General features: G+C 39.8%; 1 protein-coding gene across 2 annotated transcripts in view; it reads left to right on the forward strand.

Annotated features, from left to right (window-relative positions):
* SCUBE1 (signal peptide, CUB domain and EGF like domain containing 1) overlaps positions 1 to 19,159 on the forward strand; it is a 200,010-nt gene that overhangs the window by 147,557 nt on the left and 33,294 nt on the right. For both annotated transcript variants that reach the window (XM_088151777.1, XM_088151848.1), the window contains one exon: positions 9,688 to 9,810. In XM_088151777.1, the coding sequence (XP_088007903.1) occupies positions 9,688 to 9,810 (123 nt within the window). The remainder of the gene's footprint in view (positions 1 to 9,687; positions 9,811 to 19,159) is intronic.

The raw sequence follows: 19,159 nt of genomic DNA on the forward strand, positions 1-19,159 counted from the left end.
TCCCACAATGCTGCTGTGTGTGTGAATGAAAGAGACGGGGAGACACAACTGCGTGTCTCTTTGTTTCCCCATTGCTGTTCCTGTGGAACAGAAGTGCTTGAGTAAGAAAAGCCACGTCCTCCAGATTTCATCAGTGGTAGAAGAGATAGGGACCTGGGATCCCTGTCCTTTTGCTGTTTTATTGAATTTTTTTGTTTGTTTCTGGTAGTCATAAAAAACGAACGAACAATAGCAAACCCACCAAGAGAATGACTGGATGTGGCCCCAAGACTTCAACTCAAAACAAGGGAGTCTTTACCTTACTCTTTACAATCATGGGTTTAGATGGTATCAGACAACTGAAATAATATTAAAGTTGATGTTCAGCATGTTTAGTGTTTTATACTGCTTGACGGTGTGATAATGAGTCGTGCTAAATATCACCTTGCACTAAATATGAATTGTGAAGTGCTCTTCCTCAAATCTTAAAGGACGTCTTTTTGTTTTCAAATGCATGAACTAAACTGTTGCCTATAGATTTTTATCTATCTATCCCTGTAATTTTTTTTTTTTTTAAATAAGAGGTTATCTACATTTGTCTTGCAAGAAGGTTGATTTCTTGGCAGCCTTGGAGACCTTTTAAAAATTGATTACCTGGTGGATAGTGTTAAAAAGGCATGGTCCCAGAGGGAGATGGTGACATCTAAATCCATATGTGACAGGTCACTGTTTGTATTTGAAGGCTTGCTTCTTCAGGAAACGGCAAAGATAACAAATGAAATACAAGAAAGTAACATGACAGGAATTTGTGGCTCCCTGTCTCAGCCTTTCTGTGCTCAACAGCATTTATATTCAGCTCCGTGATTTTAGAGGAATCCGCTTGTCAAAACTCCAAACTTATTTCTCCAAAACTTAGGCAGATTATTTGGTCCTATTCTGCTAATGTATTTTTAAAAAGAAAAAGAAGGCGTGCAAGTATCTTTGGAAGATACCTGTAGAGCAGTGTTGTCCAAACTTGGCCACTTTAAGATGAGTGGACTTCAACTTCCCCATGCTGGCTGGGGAATTCTGGGAGTTGAAGTCCACTCATCTTAAAGCGGCCAAGTTTGGACAGCACTGCTGTAGAAGTTATTTTAAAAAAGACTCTGGATTCTGAAGCTAGGTTCATAAAAATATGACTTCTCTGATAATTTGAGATGTTATATGAACCTAGCCATTGTGGTTTCAAAATGATTTATAGTGTAGCATGTTGTGTAAAGTAAGTATGGTTGTAATTTTATAACCATTGTGGTGTGTGAATCCAGATAAATTTTTTCTACAATAAAACATGGCTTGACAGCATGATTAATAAACTCAACCTGACTCAAAAACCAGAAATGTCAGGCACTGAGCCAGATTCCTGGAGAAATGTGCGATTTAGGATTAGGATTTAGGCACAGATTTAGGTACAACATCACCCTTTGGGAAGGTGATGGACTGATTAATTGCTCACTCATTAGATTTATATCTAGCTTTCCTCCCTGGAGTTCATGCCAGCTTATTTGGGATCCTCAGAACAAAAACTCTGTGAAGTTAGTTGGTCTGAGAGAGAGGGATTGTCCCAAAGTCATCCAGTGACTTCTGCTGGATGACCTCCATGGCTTCCATGGCTGAGGGGGAACTTGGATCTGGGTCTCCACAAGTTCATAGACTTAACACCACGCTGGCTATAGCAAGATAATATATTAGTATCGAGTCAGCAGACTTGATTCACTCCAGGCTTCTTCTCAAGTTACTGCTAGTTCTGTCTTTGTGGGTAAAATGTGATGCCCTCTTCCCCATCACGGTGCCTCGGGGGCCCCTGCTTGCCTCTTCCTCCCGTACAGTCTTTTGTCCTCTTTCTTTTTGCACAGCTGTATCTTTGACCATTCCATGATGGCAGGTAGAAATGCAACAGGTGCATCATTAGAGTACTCTCACAGGAGTGTTTCCCACAATGGTGTGGGGTTTCCAAGGGGCTTTGCACAAAGAGCCAGTTAACATTAGAAGAAGTTAACTGATGATTGATTAAGTTGATCCAGAGGAAATGCAGTGAAGATAGTTTTGCTGAGTTTTATTTTATTCTATTTTTCATTTACTTATTTAGCACATTTATATGGCCACCCATCCATGAAAAGCATTCTGGGCAGTGAACAAAATACAACCAATTTCACAGTCTATTCAAAAGACTGAGGCCAATAAGAAAATCTCAATAACATGACAAACACTCCTGCACCCACGTCAGAGCTCCATTAACATCCTGGCCCCAGTGCCTGGGGGAATAGCTGGGTCTTCACAGATTTCCAGTAGGCCAGCATGGTCAGGGCAGTCCATATCTCAGCTGGGAGACTGTTGCACAAGACAGGTGCCATGACAGAGAAAGCACACTTCCTGGGTGACGCTGCTTCACTGAGGGGACCCAGAGATGCCCATCCTGCCAGAGATGTTTGGACGGGCAGAAACTGTCAGGGAGAGGTGGTCCTGCAAGTAACCTACCCCACACCATGCAGAGCTTTAAATGTGACAACCAGTACCTTGAATTGACCCTGGAAGCCTATTGGTAGTCAGGAAGTTCACCCAGCAGTGATATCACATGGGTGTACCATGCTGTGCCCATTATTGCACGTGCCGCTGTATCCTAGACCTGCCAAAACTTCTAAACACTGTTCAAAGGCTAGCCCTGTTGCAACAGTCCAGTCGGGAGGTGACTAAGGCATGAGTGACCACAGGCAGTGACTTCCAAACTAGGAGTGGATGCAACTGGTGCAAAATATGTAATTGTGCAAAGATTCTCTCGGCAACAGCTGACCCCTGCTCCTCATGTCCAGGATTCCCTCCAGATTGTGCATCAACTCTGCCTGGGGAAGTATTACCCCCTTCAGAGTCAGTGATGAAAAATCAGTACGTTCAGGGAACCCACAGCCACCCAGTCTTGTCAGGGTTGGGCCAAAGCCAGTTTTTCCCCATACTCCAGGCACTGGGAAAACGACATATCTTGAGTGGCCCAAGGCAGAGATGTAACCAGAATATTATCAGCATGCTGATGATACTTAACCCTGTGTCAATGGATGCCTTCACCCAGTGGTTTCATGTAGATGTTAAATAAGAGTGGGGAGAAGGTTGAGGCCTGTGGCACTCCATGAAGCAGGAATCTAGGGCTAAACCTCCCCCTGTCACCAACACCTACTGCATCTGGCCTCAGAGGAAGGAGAACTACCAGAGAGCCATGCCCCCCATGCCCAGCCCCCTCAGCCAGTCCAGAAAGATACCATGAGCTTTTCATGAGAAATCAAGGAGGACCAGGATGGATGTACCACCTCCACCCCAAGCCCGCCAGAGGTAATCCACAAGTGCATTTAATGTGTTCTTGGTACTATATCCTGGCCTGAAAACTGAGTCCAGTGAATCCAGATGATCCATTATTTATGAGAAATGTTTGCCCACTTGTGAACTGGTGTGGAAATGAGATACATCTATCAGTGAAACGTGCCTCACTACCTTTTCTGTTGTTGGACAATGATTTTGATACGGTTTCTATTGTTCTGCATCCCTGAGAGCTTTTAAGTAATGAAATGTGGTAACCTTTTAATCTGGGTGTCCAGTGCAGCAGTGGGGAACCTGTGACCATTCAAATGTTGTTGGTTTGTCACTCCTGTTGGGCACACTAACTGGGATGGATAGACATTATAATCCCTGACACCTGATCTAGTATCTGGGGCAACAAGTGCTTAACTTGTACTTTTTGCAACAAAGATGTTTTCACAAGATTGTGTTATCATAGTGAATGTTAGGAGGAAAAGTCACCTCATGATTGCTATCAGAGAAGGACTGTGTGAAATCTGGTCTCTCTTCCTGAATCTTGTCTCTTAAACTGAAGAAGTTTACAATGATCAAGTCCGAAAATTCCTGTTTAAAGTAAAATGAGAAATATGGCTCCTGTGCCTAGCGATTACTTTATACTTTTTGAAGATATGGGGGTACACTTTCTCTAATTTTACATATTTGTTGGCAGTTTTAAAAGTCTGATACTTCTGGTTTATTCTATCTCCTTGTGGTCTTTTCTGTGTTTTCCTCAGTGTTGTTATTGCATATAAGACTGGATTGTATCTCAAAGGATCACAGAGCCCTGAAGTCCAGCCTCCTGCTCAATGCAGGAATCCAGATTCAAGCACCCTATTCAATTGCTCCCCTGAATACAGGAAGCCCACCACCTTTCGGGGTCACAGGTTCCATTGTCGAAGTGTCCTTAAAGTTAGGATTTTTTGCCCTAATATTCAAGTTGGAAGAGTACCTCTCTTTTTATATGTGAACACACGGTGTTTTAACAAAAGTTGATGGGTCATGGAAAAGGATCACTTGAATTTTGCTCTAAAAACATGCCGAAATTCAAGAAAATCCTTCATTCCTTGAAGGAGACTAACAACTGAAAGTTTACTGGATAGAGTACGAAATGATTACCCTCGTTCTTTGGCATCCTTTAAATGTTACTACCTAGCCTGTGAGATGACTCCAACAAGTGACCCTTTATAATGGAGCTATAACTTATACTTGATATAACTTTATATATACTTTATATAAAGACACCTGTCTGGGGTAGTACATCATGCATTCTGAACAGAAGAAATGTTTCAGTAGTCTGTGTGGACAGAATCTATCAATGTTTATTTTCATTTGTATAGCAAATATATTTTTGCCGGGATCCATATCCCCAACCTGGGAACTAAAAGAACCAAGCACTCTCCTTGGCATGCCCCCAGCCATCTGAAAGTGGGTCCCAACCATTATTGTAATTTATAGGGAGTGATTTATTCTCACATGCAAGGGCCTGAATAAGCACACATCACTCAGGTTACAAATATGACTGAAAGGATTTCTGCTGCGTTCTGCGCCATTTTGATGATGTGTTCAAATTTACTTAATACTGTGTTAGGGGCCTCAATGAGACAGTTCTCCTCTTCCCCTACTCAGGATTTGGTTTGGCTTAAAAAACTATATATACCATTTTTAGTTCATGCTGTTTTCTTTGTTGGGTTCCATGCTCTGTATCACCCTGCCTGTGGTCTATTTTCATGTGAAGAATTTGTGTGATAAGTTTTGGCTATGATAGATACACCATTTTTTCCCCATTTTACTCTTCCTCTTAGGTTCACTCATGTTTTTTTCTCTCCCTCCCCAAAAGCTTTGCTTTCTTTAGCATGTCATTTTGCATATACTAAGTAGGATACAGAGTGGTAAATGAAGAAGGCCACTTCCCCTATGCCAGTGTTGTCCAAACTTGGCCACTTTAAGATGAGTGGAGTTCAACTCCCAGAATTCCCCAGCCAGCCATGCTGGCTGGGGAATTCTGGGAGTTGAAGTCCACTCAAAGTGGCCAAGTTTGGACAACACTGCCCTATGCAGCTCTAAGGGACTGGAAGACCTAAGTGATCTTCTCCATGAAAGTTCCCCTTGTGCCCAGTGTCTCGGTTGTCAAGACACACATGCATAAGGTTGGATCACGATGGTATCCTGGTATCATGATGTCACCACACACATCATCATTTTGACATAAGTTTCATTTGCTGCCCATAGCCATGGCCTAACCCTCTGGAGAAAAACTTGTTTAGCAAATGGGACTGGAGTTAGATTCCATTAACAACCCTCTTTTTTTCTTAATGCAATGCAGCCATTAAGTACAATTTGAAATGTAGATTAGAGGAAAGGAAGTTTTTTACAGAAGTATAATTACTAGCAAGAAGTATTGTGTCTCCTTTCCTGGGTCTTCCATTTCAATCACAGCTTCAGTGATTTCATTTATAAAATCAGAAGGTCTCTAAAGAGTATCCTGAAAGTGCATTATCTAAGTTACGAATGAAAGTTATAAATGTCTTGTACATTCATTTGAACAGCAGGGAGAAGAAGACATAGGCTGTACTAAGCTTTTGATGAGAATAGGTAGTTCTGAAAATCTGTCAAGATATACAATTTGTTTTACAATTCATTGGCGTAGCTACACCCACACATTTGAGAAATTGTATCAGTTACAAGACAGTGGTCATTGCAAATATCTGCTTGTCTGTGGTCAGCCATTCAACTTATCTTAAAATACGTAGATTTTATATTTTCCTGCTTAAGGCTTCTGAAGCGACAGAGTACAACCTGAGGCACAAAACAGAGAATTTGTTGAGAACTTTAGAATCTGAAGTTTTGTGGTGGTTTTGCTCTTTCCTCTAACATTTGTAATGCATACATTGTCCACCACTGAACACATTCAGAAACCTGATTCCAAATTAAACTTGTATATTATTTCAGCATAAGCCAGGTACAGCCCAATACTATTTTTTTCAAAGCTCAAGTATCCATTAATGCAATGGCTCACCCAGTCAGTTTTGCATCTCCTTGTCTGTTAAAAATCTAACTCACACATTCACTCCTCACTCGATCCTGATGAGTTTCTGAACAGGTAGCAAGGTAACATCACCTGGACCCTAGGAATCATTAAACATACGAAGTGAACTTTTCAGCTAGGGAGTCCGATAAGCTATTGTTCAGTTACAGTTTAGTGATGTATATGTGAATTAGTCACAAGAATGTATTTTCTGACTTTTCCATTTATAAGACATATATGGCTATAAACATAGGTGTTTAATGACAACAATAACCAATGACACCTAGTATCAAGAGTCCTAAGAAAGTGGGACAGCTTAGAAATTCTGTAAAATAAACATGCATCCTAATGAATGATATACTGAGGATATATATATTGAATACCAGGTTGTATAAAGACAAATGAACTTCAGTCTTTTCAAGAATGAGAATCATTTGGTATTTTAAAGATGTTATTGATAGCTGTGGAAAGAAAAATAAAAGAGGCCATTGGCTTGGTAAGAGGTGATTCCCTTGGAACCCATCACCTTTAAATAAAATGCAGCCATACTTCTCCTCCATAATGAAATTATTTTCACATGCCTTGTCAGTGTTGGAACTGATATGGAAAGAAATACAGTGAGAACTGAGTTATTCACGCTGCTCGCAATGTTTTTCCAGTTAACAGATTTGACGGCCTTCTCTTCAGGAGGCGCTGTTTCAAACTACATCACTGTAGTGCATGATTGCAGCTGTTTCAGTTGCTTCAAATTAGCATTTCTTCATCCGTTCTAGACTTTAAACCAACTAATAACTCGGGCCCTTTCCAATCTTATGCTGATCCTTTGAGTTTCTGCTTAATACAGAGCCGAAGTGTGTTAATTTTATTCTACTTTTATTCCTGTTCGTTCATGTGATCAGTCATTAGTAGATTCCAGGGGAGATTCTTGTATACTGGGTGACGGTGGGAAATATATACTATTGGCTGTTCTCCCCTCCACTGTCATTTAAAACCATATACAGGGAATCCCCAGTTTAAGAACGAGTTCTGTTCCCAAGGTCTGTCCTTAAGTTGAATTTGTATGTAAGCCAGAACGGCATTATTGTATAATATTGTATAAGTAGTATGGTGTAATGAACTCAAACCACTGTGTATTTAACTTGAATTTTGCTACAACAGGCTCCATTCTTAACTATGGGTCATCCGTAAACTGGGCGTTCTTAACCTGGGGACTCCCTGTATTTTGTTAGGACAAGATACTGCTATCCAAGCAAAATGTTAATACAGCAAGGACTGTTAACCTAAAGATCCTTAGTGAGGAAGTTTGTTGCTCTCCTGAAATCAGGATAAATTCCTATGCTTGTCTCTTAATAGTTCAACCAAGTCAAACTCTTGTTATACTGAAGCATCATATCAAACCATATGTAATGTGTGAAATGCATACGCATTTTCTCTTCAGGTAGCTAACATTTTGCTTTGGTAATTGGATGTAGAAAAAGTTTGCCTCAAGTATTTTTGACCATCAGACATTCAAATATTTATTTATTTTGTTTAAAAAAATATAGCTGCATTTTCTTTCTTGTTTTTTTATTGATTTTAGATTTCTGTATATCTCTTTTGTTCTCTCCATTTTATCACTAATGTCTCAATGGTTTTCACTCCAGTAAACCAAAGATTCAGATCCTTTGGTTGGGTATCCTGTAATTAATATAAAAATTCTAAATTGGCTAAATTGAAAGAAAATATAGAATTCCAGTAAATTTACTAAATAAGACAGATAACGTTTGGATTTGAATTTAGTTTTTCTGAATTTTGAAAGGAAATATTGCTTCTTTTTTCACATTTTTCATCTGGAATTGGTAAGAGAAAATGGAAAATACTTTTGGCAGAAACAAACCAACAGACTACTATATTAGTTAATTTCAATATTTGCAACCTAAAATTATTCAGTTAAACTCACAGTACTGGACATTTAAAAATGTAATGGTTTTGTAATTGATTAAGCCAATTGGATTCTAGGTTTTGGCATGGTTCAGTTGATTTCTGACACTGTGCAGTAAATGAATTCCTTTGTTTTAAAATGCTATGTGGGAGTGCTGAAAATAGAAAGAAAAATACAGAAGTTGACAATTTTAGGCAGACTCTTCCATTGCTATTAGTTGAGGATTACACCATCCCCAAAATGTGATTTTATGATGGAATTTAGTACCATCTCAGATACTCCAATTTGATGGCCTTCACTATGACAGCACAAATATTAGTGCAGAAGCAACATAATCGAGTGCTGAGTCATTAAAAAACGAATAACACTTCATCTCCAAACCAGAATCACAAGCTATGTGGTTAATGATGTGGGGAAAATCCAAAACATTATAATAATTACACCTTTGGCTTGATGGTCATGCTTCCTTGGTACATTTTAAAATCAATGGAAGTAGAAAATGCCCTGGGCTCAGCATCAAAACACTGTTCAGAAAGCAGGTGACCAGGTCTTTCCCCTAAGGAGCTGCAGTCTAAAATCTGACACAGGGAAGACGCCAGTAGCTGAGACCAGAGGCGACAGAAGAGAAAATGCATTCTCATGGAGGCGTTAGAAAGATGGCGGAAAAGCAGCACCCAGGGGGTGTTCCGGAATAGCAGGAAAGATAGAGAGGACAGAGGGAGAAGAAAGCAGGAAAACTTTGGAAGAGTCTGTTCCAGCAAAACATGAGGGTGTACAGCCCAAGAGAACTTTGAAGGGAAGGGCAAGGAATTTGGGCAAGGCCAAAGCCAGTGCCAAGGGATTAAGAGGGCACTCCTGATAGGCAAGAAAAGGTGGACACCAGAGCAGTGGACAAACATGAAAGAACCAAGATTTAAATCATGGAGAAACCAAGAGGAAAAGTTAGGGAAGATTTTGTGGGATGCATTCTATACGGAAGGGACAGAGAGAAATCCCTTGCACCGGAAGATGTTGATAGAAGTTTCAAATATATATTAATTGAACTGTTTTAATTGAATGAGACACACTGTATAGGCTGAAGCAATCTACGCATAAAGTGGAATGTGACTGCACAACTGCAGCTGATTTGCTCTTCACCTGCTTTCCTCAATGTATTTTCCCATCTTACTTGCACTCTTGGGGAAAACGTTCATGCTGAGCCATTCTCTTCTGCACAGATCTCTTGGTCTGTTAAAATGCTTTTCTTCTACTGTGGGCAGGTATGCTGCTGGTGGGAATCTTCACCAGATGAAATTTTCCCGTTCCCCAAAATTCAGGACGATATATAATATTCCTAGGTCATTTCTTTCAGAAGTACAAGACTGATCTCTTGTTCTGTTTCTTCACCTGCTGTTTCTGACAGATATAGATGAGTGTCTGGTGAACAACGGTGGCTGTGACCACTTCTGCAGAAACACAGTGGGAAGCTTTGAATGCAGCTGTCAGAAGGGCTACAAATTACTAACGGACGAACGAACCTGCCAAGGTAATTGCTTAAATTAAATCTTAATTCCTTTCTTCTTACGTAGGGATGACAGTGAGCGCCCATCAAAACTTCCTTAGTTATTGAGTATCGAAACATTGCAGTAACACTAGTGTTATGCTCTAGCTCTTTTTCCCCAAATAAATACTGTTTTCGAGAATAAATCTCAATTTCCGTCATGAAGGCAAAACGCCTGCAGTGTCCAGCTAAACTAGCAAAACTCCTACCTGCTTCAACCAGCAGTCTCACCCAACCTGAAGTCTTGTGTTGGGTACAGGAATTCCTTAATTTCATTTAGCAGCTGTTATGAGGAAGATTTGTTGATGCTGCAGCTGGAACTTTTGCAGTTCCCTTCCTATGACAAATGTTTGATGGCATATGTTATTTGAAATGTCAAATAATTAACGTGAAACAGAAGGAACCGTCTTTAGAAAATAAATAGGGAGACACATTTGGCCCAGGCAACAGGCCTTTTCTGCTGTGGTGCCTGCAGAATCTTCTCCCCACTGAGGTGAGACTGGCCTCGTCATTGTTGAGCTTCCAGAGGTCCCTCAAGGCTTGGCTATGCCAGCAGGCCTGGGGACCCCAGGGGACGGGGGAATTAGTGAGGCGGCTCCCTTATTTTTAACTTCCTTTTATTTTCTGTTTTATTTTGTTTAGTGTATTTTTAATGTATTTTACTGTTTTTAGCTTTGTTGTACACCACCCAGAGTCACCTGTGGTGAGATGGGCAGCTATATAAAATAGATAGATAGATAGATAGATAGATAGATAGATAGATAGATAGATAGATAGATAGATAGATAGATAGATAGATAGATAGATAGATAGATACGGGGGGATCAGCATAAAGTAAGGTGACCATTGTGGGAAGAGCCCAGGCTTAGCATGAGTAATAGCACCAAACCTTGTGCCGGTCAAAAAGTCATAGGAATGTAAGTGGTGTCTGCCATGAAAATTACATATATAAGGATAGGGTTCTTTTCATGAGCTGTACTATGTGAAATCACCTCAAGAATAACTTATCTCATCTGTGGATAGATTGTTACACTACTAACAGTGAAAAGAGCTATTAGGGAAACCAGAGAGGATTTTCCTGGTGCTCAGACAACGTTTTGGTTGAGAAAATCAATTAAGCTGAGGAACCTCAAGTATCTGGAGCTGGAGACCGTTGTAAGCCTTCTCCCCAACTGCTGCCATGCTAGATGCAGAGGTTACTGAATATTCATTTCCCAGAAGGCCAAGCGGTGAGGATTTTGAAATGCAACTTAAGAACCAAAGTGAAAGGCAGAGTTGAGGTCGAAGTGACAACTCCTGTGTTATACTCCATTATCCATTTTGCGGAAAGTATATTGAAGGAAAGCAGGCTGAGAGCAAAACCTTTGACTAGAGAGCTGAATCTTGGTAGCAAGGGACGTAATTTATAAATGTCAAATCTTATATATGTTCCCCTCAAGAACAAAATACCCATTTACAGGTGCCAGACTCGTGGTGCTCAGAAAAACACAGCCACACACACACACAAATGCACAATACGGCACATGCAAACAAAACTAGGAAAAAATTACAGCTGGGCATAACCACACCAAAGCTTACAGACACATTTACACACTCATTAAAATACACCCAGCATATGACGGATTTTTCCTTGCTTTTCACCACCAGAACTTCTGGCCATCCACCCACCTATACACTCCCAGCATTCCTCTCCCGTGTATTTTTATAGTTTTTTTCCCCAATACTATCTGGACACACTTCAGGAGAAAACATTGGTCCCAGCTATCTGCCAGTATTATTTTTCATGTATACCACTAGGGCTCAGAGAGCAACCAGCAACAGAAAATTAAAACAGGGCTGAACATATCTGCAGCTTGGGCTACAGTATTAGTATTACCAATTATCGATAGACCATACATACACTGAGGGATTGGTGGGACAAAAATGAAAATACTACAAGTGAGGCGGTGACACTGGCAACTGGAGCCTTCTCCTTTCATCAAGTGAACAACAGTTGCTTTTTAAACATCATGCATATAGACCTAAAGATGGTATGAGGAAGCTATGGATCTAAACACATGTGATAAAAGAGAAAATAGATCTAAGGCCTCAAATTGAGATTAAAGACTCAATTTGACTTAAGATGCTGAATCTGAAACTCAGATCCTATTTTAAAATACAGGGAAGCCTGTGGCTAGTGACTGTTAAATTATTTTGTATGATTTGTTTGAAATATCTCTCCCTGCAAGAAAGATTTCTTTCTTTCTCCAAAATGGCTTTCGTGCAAAAAGAAAAATAAAGTGTCGTGAAGATTTTTATCATGTGAACTGTGTCTAAGAAGAGCAGAAAGTTGTTGAACCAGCCAGGTCATCCTGCTATAGGACTCCAGAGAGGAGCAATGCAGAGAAAAATAGCACATGCTTAATACTGAGCCCACTCCCCTTCTTTGTAAGTCATGGAAGGATCCTCTTCTGGCCCTCAGAATTTGACTGAGAAGAGGCCAGGAAAGTTGTAGAAATCTCAGGATATTTGTCATTACTACAATATGGTGTGGTGATGAATAACAAATGTTATTTTAGGTCTGAGATACATACTTAGAGTTGACTGATAAAAGTTAGTATCTTACTGATAAATTGTTAGTATCTTACAAGCAGAAACAGGTGATTTCTGGATTTAGTCTTGTCATGATTTCCAGAAGGATAATTGGTGAACTCAAGCAAGGGAAGGAGGGAGGAAAGAAGGAAGGAAGGTAATAGAGATCAAACAATCAGCAAAGTATGAATCATTTGTATTTCCTTTCTTTCTCTACCGGCAAAATCTCCTGTTGTTTGTTTTCAGTGGAAGAAGCAAGAGTGGTCTGAGGTTACTCATCATTTCAGTTTATAAATCTTTTGTAGAGCTTTCCTTTTTTCAGTAGCTAGGGAGCAAGACATTTTTCAGTGCTGCTGAAAGACTCGTGCCTAGTTATTTTTGGCATTTTAATCCCTCCGATAACTGAATCAGAAAGTTTTAATTGAACTTTTCTTAAAATACAGTGTATATTGTTTAGATTTATTATATTCGATTTTTGTCCTGTGAAATGCTACTGTTTAATTATATTTGGTGGAAAATAAATTCCTTGAATTTATAACACTCAGTTTCCAGACTCAAAGCAATATCCAGAAAGGGCACGTGGTATAGCCCTCCTGGTATTGCTCATGAATATAGAGGGCTATTTATGTAAAAGTATGCCACCTCTCAATACCAACCTTTCCCAAGGTAACCTATAAAACAGAACTAACTTCACATGCATTGGAAAACAAATTAATTTCATGGACAAGCAGGATGATTAGTCTAAATAATTCAAATAATTTAGAGGGTACAATCCACTTGCAGTACTTCCATTTCAGGCCCCAGTGCATTTCTTTCACCCCTCTGCCACTGATCCAGTCTGCCATGTTTATTTACCAATATTATTCCCGGTCTTATGTCTTCCAAATCTTGTGCCCTCACACCTTTTTTTAAGAAACGAATGTTTAAATCTGTCCCAATAGTTTCTTTCTAAAAATAAAAAGACTTTGGAATTCCATTTCATTTCCTTTCAGGTTTGATTTAGTTCCCCCAGATACTTATATTTCTTCTCCCTCTGGCTAGCTCTATCCAGAGATGACAGACTGATGTACAACTGAAATGGATTTGTTCTCTAGAGAGAACAAACATAAGGAGAGATCCAGAACCTCATAGAGAAAGTGAAAACCTGCTTAGAGAGAGCTAGCACTTCATAGAGCAGGGTTCTAGTCAACCCATTTTGTTTGATGTAGTTAACAGCCTAGTAGGTGATTAAGAGTGGTACAGGCTAAATAAGCCTAAGAATAGCAACTTCCTTTCTTTCTCACCTTTTGAACGGGAGGTGCGAAAGAGTTAATGATGAAACCTCCACAGAGAGAAGACTCCACTTCTCACTAGAAAATCCTTCTGAGTTTTATTTTTATGACAAGGCTCAAAGAATTAATCATCCTGGAACTTTCAACCAAAAAATTATGATCCTCATTTCCCCTGGTTGTGTGTGAAAATATTTTGAGATCTTATTAGGTGAAAGGTATGGAGAGGTGGAATTTGGCAGAAAGAAGAATGACTGAACTTATCTCTTCCACTTAGATGGAAACGGGGTGACCATGTCAGACTGTTGTCGTTCTCTGAAGCCGAGGGGGAGGGCATCCAGCAGGCACCACCCAAAAGATTACACAGGATGCTTTCACAAAAATAGGGGGGGGGGGTTACATCCAAAGACAAAAAGAGGTTAAAAACCCACACAACTCCCCCCATCACCACCATTTGAACAAAAATCTTGATGGGTGGGTTTGGAGCTGCTCCACTAGAGTAGAAGGTGTGATGAGCTTCACAGTCCCCCTGGCTCATTCTGCCTTCCAGGCAACGGAAGACCACAGACACTGTGGATTCCAGGTAAAGTTTGGAAAGGTTCTGGCAACACAAGTTTTTGATTCACCCCTGCTTTTATTATTATATTAATGAAATAAAACTGCAGAAGTTCAAGCAGTTTTAAAATAGCTGTGCCTGTTTGTTCCTCCCATTTTCTGCGAAGTAAGCAGTCATACCAGCAAAAAACTAGTTCAGAACAGGCCCTATAATCAATAGAATTTCAGCCTCAGTTAATTTTCTTACTGCTGCTTGTTATTCTCCTCTGTTTCTGTCCTTATCTATTTTCTGTTCTTCCAGTTTCTACTCTTTGCTGTAAACCAAATCATCTCTGTTTAACTTCCAGTCCCCTAATTTGCTCTCCTTGAGCTGTTCTTCGTGCCTATCAGAATCTGAATGTACTGAGCAGAAATTTTGCAACAGAAACACAAACTCATTTCTATTGGAAGTTTTTCATTGTTCAATACCAATATGTCAGTACCAATTCTGCAGATGTATCTTGATTGAGCAGTTCTCCAGGTGATGTATCTTCCTCTCTAGTTGTAACTGTTGTCATGTGGGGAAAGTCTAGTATTAAAGCTCACGCTTTTACTCATGAGGAGGCAATGACACTCCAGCCTTGATTTCATTTAATGTCCTCATACAGAGAGGGGAGCAAGATAGTATCAGATAGCTCTGCATATGACTTTCAAGTGGCTGCCATCCCAGCTTGGATTTCAAGATATTCACTGAAAAGTCCATGAACTGAACTGAAAAATATGGTAGGACTTCACATCTGTCTGTATGAACCCAACATATAGACATTTGGATGGAATTGGACTTTTTCCTATCTAGCTAAGTGGATTCAAGTTGGACTGAAGCTACTGGACATAATCTTTTCCACACATTCACTTAGGTAGAATTTCAAAATAGGAATTTGTTATACCAAATCTGCAAAGATACTATTGTGTTTTTTTTAATCTGTCTAGACTTCTTACAGCTGTAATGCACCCTCACTGTTCAGTTTTCAGCCTGTAAATCTTGGCAGGATGAAAAGATGAGCTTCTTTTTTAAAAAATAAAAATTTGTTTTTAATTGACAGCAGAATTTTAAAATCTCCATTTGGTAAGATGTGTATGTGTTGAGAAGTACGGATCCCATCTTCCATGACTTCTTCCTAATATACAATGACTCCTGTTGATGACTTTCAGTAGGCTTTTATCAAGAACATTGTCTAGAGGGAAGCCAAATCTGGTACTTATTCTGGACACTGATACCCCAGTGCCACAGCTGAGAGCAAATACTGTTCCCACACACTGATGTCACTGCAACTCCTTGTTTTCTCGGTAGAAATCAAAGAAGCTATTCTTTTCTATGGGAGATAATAAATCCTCCTTTTTCATGCATTGTCTGCAGCAGTGAAGAGGGAGAGTTTACCAAAATGCTATAGAACAGTGTAACAAAAGGTTTGAATTATTTCTGGTCAACTGGTTAAGAATTCAATGGGATAATGTGGAATAATTTAATTTTTCTGTTTCTAGTAATGAAATATTTCATAACTATTAGTCTGAAACTGGAGGAAACAAAATCTTCTTTTAAATTAACTCGTTTCCTATCCCTTATGTTGGCAATACAAAGTTTAGTGTTTCAGCTTTATATTTAAGGCTATATGTATGTACTGTATGTATTATTCTCAAGATCATTACTTCAGTTGCGTTCTGTACAAATATTACATCTGAAGAACTAATAATCCACAAAATGCCTAGGAAGACTCAATAAATTAAAATGAATTTCTTTTTTTCCCAAATTGCTATTAACTCATCTATTCAGCAATGGTATCTGAATAGCCCCTTCTCATCCAAAACAAAGTCCTAGAGAAAAAGGGGAAAGAGAAGCCCTGCAAAAATTGGACATCTGTAACAGTTCTGTCTCTGTCATTTTAGCTTTCATCCCACCTGTGGGAATTCTGGGAATTGAAGTCCACTCATCTTAAAGTGGCCAAGTTTGGACAACACTACTGTAGACATAGTGCTTCATGATATTCCCCTTAACAACATGGATATGCTTCTTAGGAAGCTAGAGAGTGCTGCTGTTGGGGTTAGATTATTACTCCTAATTGGCTGAAGGGCCACACGCAAAGAGTACTCATGAACTTCCCAATTATATTCTGAAAAAACGATGCACGATTTTATGCTTCTCTAACTGTATTGCTGTTAGTTTACCTGGCTCTCCATTTTGCTTGCCTTCTGGAACTCTGCTTGTTCTCTTAACCAGTCGCTCTGTTTGTCTGCATTCTTTGCATGAAAGGTTTAGGATTGCTAGGTCTGTTTCTTGTGCTGGGACCTGAGATACGTGCAAATTCATAGCACGTATAAGACTTGGAAGCAACTCAGTTCCTGGCTTTAGAATGGGATTTTGTCAGCAGCTTTCTGACCCTTGTGTTCTCTGTGTTTTCCAAATCACACAGGTGTATCTTCTGTCTTTTCAAATTGATATATTACGTTATATTATTTTCCAGTATTTGTAAGCTGCCTCATTCATCGGTAATTATTCTCTCTTCACACATTCTTGATATGATTTAACAACAGGATTAAGTAAAATTAGGTTGCTATGTGAATTTTATTACCACTGCCTGGCAGTAATTAAATTATTGTTACCAAAGTAATTTCATATTCTTCTTAATACAAGCTTGTTATTGTTCTCATTACAATTATTTTTAATCAAGCTTCCTGCAAAATAGTTAGCGTAGGAAGTATAATTATCATTTGTTCCAGAAAAAGAATGATCATGTTGTTAAAGAGAAAGCTAACTGATCTGATTATGCACCAACATTCACTTCAGTAAATTTGTGGTGCATTTTAATATATCCGGAAGCTACAGCTGGTCCAGAATGCAGCCACGCGGGCTATTGTTGGTGCCCCAAGGAGGGCCCATATAATGCCTCTGCTCCGTGAGCTGCATTGGGTGCCAGTTTGCTTCCGGGTCCAATTCAAGGTGTTGGTTATCACCTTTAAAGCCCTACATGGCATGGGGCCAGGTTATCTAAGGGACCGCCTCTCCCCTATGACTTCAACCCGTCCCACCCGATCACACAGAGAGGGCATGCTTCGGACCCCCTCAGTGAAAGTACTTCGACTGGTGGGGTCCAGAAGGCGGGCCTTCTCTGCGGTAGCCCCCGCTCTTTGGAACTTCCTGCCCCTGGAGGTGCGATTGGCCCCCTCACTCCTGGCCTTCCATAAGGCTTTGAAGACCTGGTTCTGCCACCTGGCCTGGGGTGGGGTGAGAATACCTCAAGCATGGGGATGGCTAGCCCCATAGAGGCCTCGGCCTTCAGCCTCAGGTTTTCATCCCCTTGGTCTCTCCTTCTTCTTTTTAGTTATGTTTAATTTATGGTTTTATGTGTTTATATATTTTATGTTCTAATGTTTATTGTGAATCGCCCATTGGGGGGAGATGGGCAGTTGAAAAATTTAATAAATAAAATAAATATCCAAGCAATTGGAGGAGGGGGTGATTATCTCCACGTTCATGAAAAATCCAATTTATTCCAATAGGCAAAGCATTAGTCATAGATGAGGAAGACCCAAGATCTCTAGCCTACAGATTAGTTGTGAAGATAATAGCCGAGGTAACCCGTGAAGTTGGACTGAATACTGTATACAGTTATTGCCTAGAGGGTGGGCGAGGCATGAGACAATATGCAATGTGACACCTGTCCATTAGCACCTGTGATATACTTGCCCCTACAGGTGTAATAATAAATACTACCCAATCAAACTCAAGTTTTCCAGGCCACTCTGCTTTTTATTAAAACCATAGATCTTTAACACTCAGGGCTATCTAAGTCCATTTTAGTTGCCAGCCATTACACTCCAGTTCTCCTTCATCCTTCTTCTCAGAATCCTCTGATGATTTCTTGGGACTCCACCTCTAAAGCTACCTCATCTTCAGCCCCATCTGAACCTTTCTTATCAGGACTAAACGACCTCTGCTCTGCAAAGCAAGAACATACTAGCAGAAAGTGCTTCTTTGGATAACTGTATTAAAGTACTGAGAAATCAGGGAAAAACCATGGGGGCTGCACAAATTTCACTGTTTTCTTCGTCAGTCTTCCTTCATATGTAGTTGGATTTTATAGCTGTGGGGATTTATGGCTATGAAATTAATACAAAGCAATTTATGTTATGAAAAGTTATCTATGTTCTTAAAAGTGACTAGGATGAGAAGAGTGCTTTATGTCAATGTGGAGTCCACCTTTCACAATCCTTTGTACACAGCATAGAGTACGGCAACAATTTTATTTTCCCTGCCTTCTTTTTCATAGCATAGTACTTATTCCAAAATAAATCAGACTCACGTTCTCTTCCTCCATCTTTTTTTCATTTTTCCAGAAATACCCTCAACTAAAATGTCTAGAGTATTACTGGAATTACTACTCAGTAAAAAAAAAAAAAAAAAAACTTCCTGGAATAATTGTTCACATAGCATAGGATTGAGTGAATTATTGTCCAATTCAAAGTGAAACACCATTGTTGCAGTTCTGAATTCAGAAGGAAGTCACAGTCATTAGGAAAGGGCCAGCAGTCAAAGGCAAGGAGATCACTGCAACAATAGGAGGGAAAGAAACAGGAGCCAAGATGTAAATCAGGATAGTAAATGTAGAACAGACCAAGATATAGTGACCTGAAATAATAGGCACATGAGGACTCAAGAATGTATTACTGTAAGATTCCAGGATTGTGTCCTTGACATATTTATGAGTGAGCTTCTTCTGCTCTTCTAACTTGTTCCAATTCAACATTTTCAATAAATTCCTTTTTCCCCCCTCACTCCCAAGCTGAATCCTAAGGCTTCTCTTCTGATATCAATAAGCTGTTGTGTTCACCCTGGGAGGCATTCTAGATCAGTTCAGACAGCAGACAGCAGGTCTCTTCCTCAACTGTTCTTTGAATCAGTGACA

Source organism: Python bivittatus, unplaced genomic scaffold (genome assembly GCF_059951505.1).
Source record: "Python bivittatus isolate LINGU-HERP-01145 unplaced genomic scaffold, Pbiv_v1 ctg000010_np1212, whole genome shotgun sequence".
NCBI lineage: Eukaryota > Metazoa > Chordata > Lepidosauria > Squamata > Pythonidae > Python > Python bivittatus.